The sequence below is a fragment of the Hermetia illucens genome, chromosome 2 (genome assembly GCF_905115235.1).
Source record: "Hermetia illucens chromosome 2, iHerIll2.2.curated.20191125, whole genome shotgun sequence".
NCBI classification, from domain to species: Eukaryota; Metazoa; Arthropoda; class Insecta; order Diptera; family Stratiomyidae; genus Hermetia; species Hermetia illucens.
Window position 1 is genome coordinate 64,847,527 of NC_051850.1, and position 3,236 is coordinate 64,850,762.

The following is a 3,236-nucleotide window of genomic DNA, read 5'->3' on the forward strand; positions in this document are numbered from 1 at the left end:
AATTCCGAATGCAGATTTTTGATTGACTCCAGTTAGAATATCGATTTTTCAATCTTGTGAGTGGGATGAAGTGATATCAGGAGCGGAATGATGAATGCAATTCACACGTGAATTATCTTTAGCAGCCATTTGTCGAACAGATGGCTGTGTGCTGGGGAGCTCTTTGCTGAGATGAAGGGATTCACGTGAGCTATTCAGGATGGCGTGATTGCTACTCGAGCTTATAGAAAACTCAAAATGAAAGAGCGGGTGGTGAACGACCAGTGCAGAATGTGTGGTTCGGCGTTAGAGACGTTGGCCCATTTCATTTCTCGGTGCAGTACAATGGAATCGGTCTAACACACGAACGGGCATGTAAGCTGATTTATCAAACCACGGGAACATGTCCGGTTTGCCAATATGAGCCGCATGCAGTAGTTGATGGTTCTGGGACCGCCAACTGAAAAAGAAGACGTGACAGACCCTGCCTGTCAGCCAGATAGCTTTAGAGATATCGAATTAGTGAACCTCGCACAAAACCATGATATCTGGAATTCCTTACTAAGTCAGGCCTAGGCAGAATACCGGTTGGTATGCTGTCGATGATGATGAAGTTTTAACTCATCTCCACATACCGCACGACAAGCCTATTTTTGATGTTACTGGCAGCAGGAGAAAGTCGTTGCAGTTCCCATTATATTGTCAATTACAGGTATTGTATATAAATCCCTCTAGGCTTCCCACCGCAGTTAATAGTCATAGATAAAATTTTGACCAAACTAGGCAGGACTGGGGCGAGGATAGTATCGCATATTGACGGCATGGTTATGTTATGTAGTATCAGTGAAACTTTGGGGTGTGCTCATATTCTGCATAATTCAAACAAAGCCAATCTGATGTTATTCACCGTTAACAAAAATACACCCGCTGATAAAATGACAAACACTTTTACTATCTTTCAGTGTAAATGACTTTGAAGGTGTCGAGGATATGATACTTAATTGCATATCAAAATTAAGACCTGAAACCAATTTTGGCATTTGGAAATAGAACTCCGAGAAAAGTTGGAGGCTCCGTTTGAAAAAGTGATACAAAAGGGGAATGGTGTGGAATTCAGATTTAGGTTCAATCATGGCAGTATTGCCATGGACTTGTATTTTGTGACCATAGGGTTAGTTTTCCGTTTGTATAATTTCTTAGAAAGATCGATCTATCGATCACTTACTCCTTCCGTTTGATACCTCGTATATACATATTTTAAGAAAAAAATACATTCCCGTGTTCTCGTCGAGTGTGTCCAAAATTATGCAGTTGGTCCCAGCAATATTCATGTAACATAATATGTTTCCATTCTTGTATAATAATGCAGGAGATAACAATTACGCCTCATATTGCCGGGATGCTCTTTACACTTGTTAGACAAAATATTGTAGATAGTCCTATTTTCATTTATATCTACAACAGATCCCTTTCAGCAATAACTTCAATCCAAAAACACTATTGTGGAAAGCTAGCTAGTATGATGCAATACCCATAAAATTTGCACGATATAAAACTTTCTGAGCTGGATTTTATGCAAATCCTATATTCGAGTTTTAAACAAAAGCAAGTTTTTTGCAAATTCATTTTAAAATTTCAGTAGATAAGCTTTTAAATTAACATTTTAGAAAAGCTTGAAAATATGCTTATTGTGAATGAACGTAAAATTTAGTTTTGTATAAATAAGCCATCGCAGAACGAAGAAGTGTCATTCAGGATTCACTCGTCCAGATAGATTCTTCCAACAAGTAACAAAATGAAATCAATCATCTTGGCCGTCGCTCTTATTGGTGCTGCTTCAGCTGGCTATCTCGCACCAGCTGCATACAGTGCCCCACTTTTAGGAGGTTATGCTGCTCCAGCACTGGCCCCCGCTGCTCCACTTGGTTACTCGGCTCCAATCATCAAATCAGCCGCTTATGCAGCCCCAGCTTTTGCTGCTGCTCCAGCCATCGCCGCTGCCCCAGCCTACGCCGCTGCTGCTCCATTAGCCTACTCAGCTTCCATTGCTGCTCCATTGGATTATTCGAATTACGGAAATTACGGATATTCTGGATATCCTTACGGTCTCTACAAAAAGAAGGCTTCTGCCTAAGAATATATTCTCTAGTAGTAATAAATAATGTAATTTAGAATGGACTTGAATTTTCTATAATTTTTTTGTGTCACTTTCAATTGTGAATTTAAATTTGCATCGTCTTGAATTGCCCCTAAGGGAGGACATTTCTATCCGATTCCGCTTATTCTGTGGTCAACCCATATCACTCTATCCGAAAAACTCTAGCGTGTGTGATAATCCTATGTATTTTATTCTAACTAACCCTGCCTACTTCCCTTTGTCTTAGCCTACGGGATACCTTACGATATTGTATAGCGAGCACCGTCAGCTTATAATTAATTCAACGTAGACCCTCCATGACTTCATGACTTTTATGTATTATATTTTTTTTTTGAGTATTGTAGGGTCCTAAGTCCGCATCAACTTAATGCCAGACCGGACCAAATGGGGAGCAACTTACTCCCTCTTTTTTTGGTCCACGGGCCCCTCGTTTAGGGCTTAACACCCAAACTTTAAAAAAATATCAGGCGATGACGGCTTTACCGTTTCTTACCAGGGCAGGACAAATCGTTAGACGCTACCTCACCACTACCCTGGGAGCATTTGGTCCGGTCCGGCATTATGTTGATGCGGACTTGGGATCCCAAAATTCTCAAAAAAAAACTATTTTCAGCTCTGGCCAAGCTCTAGTCAATAAGGCGGATTTGCGCTCAATATAATTCGTAGATATGTTGTGTTCTACGAATTATATAAAGGAGCACTTAATATTTGCGAGCCGCTTCGGTCACGCTGCTCCCAGGGCAGAGGTGAGGCAGTTTTGTACTAGCTTTGTACTGATGAAGGGAGTAAGTTACTCCCGGAATATATATATACACTATAAAATAAAATTGTAGTTTGGAGTAAGCTACTGGTCTATCAACCGGTATCCAGTCTAGGCCTTCCTTAATAAGGAACTCCAGACATCCCGGTTTCATTCGGTATCCCTAAAACTTGTCTAGCGTCCTGACCTACGCTGTCGCTCCATCTCAGGCAGGGTCTTCTTTTTTTACCATAGATTTTGCCCTTATAGACATTCCGGGCTAGATCATCCTCATCCGTACGGATTAGGTGACCCAAACACCGCAACCTGTTGAGTCGTATTTCATGCACAACTAGGCCG

General features: G+C 41.0%; 1 protein-coding gene across 1 annotated transcript; it reads left to right on the top strand.

The window, feature by feature from the left end:
- The first annotated feature begins 1,774 nt into the window (after window positions 1-1,774).
- On the top strand, window positions 1,775-2,113 carry LOC119648449 (cuticle protein 16.5-like). The gene has a single exon (XM_038050204.1). The coding sequence runs from the start codon at window positions 1,775-1,777 to the stop codon at window positions 2,111-2,113; it is 339 nt and encodes a 112-aa protein (XP_037906132.1).
- Window positions 2,114-3,236: the final 1,123 nt, after the last annotated feature.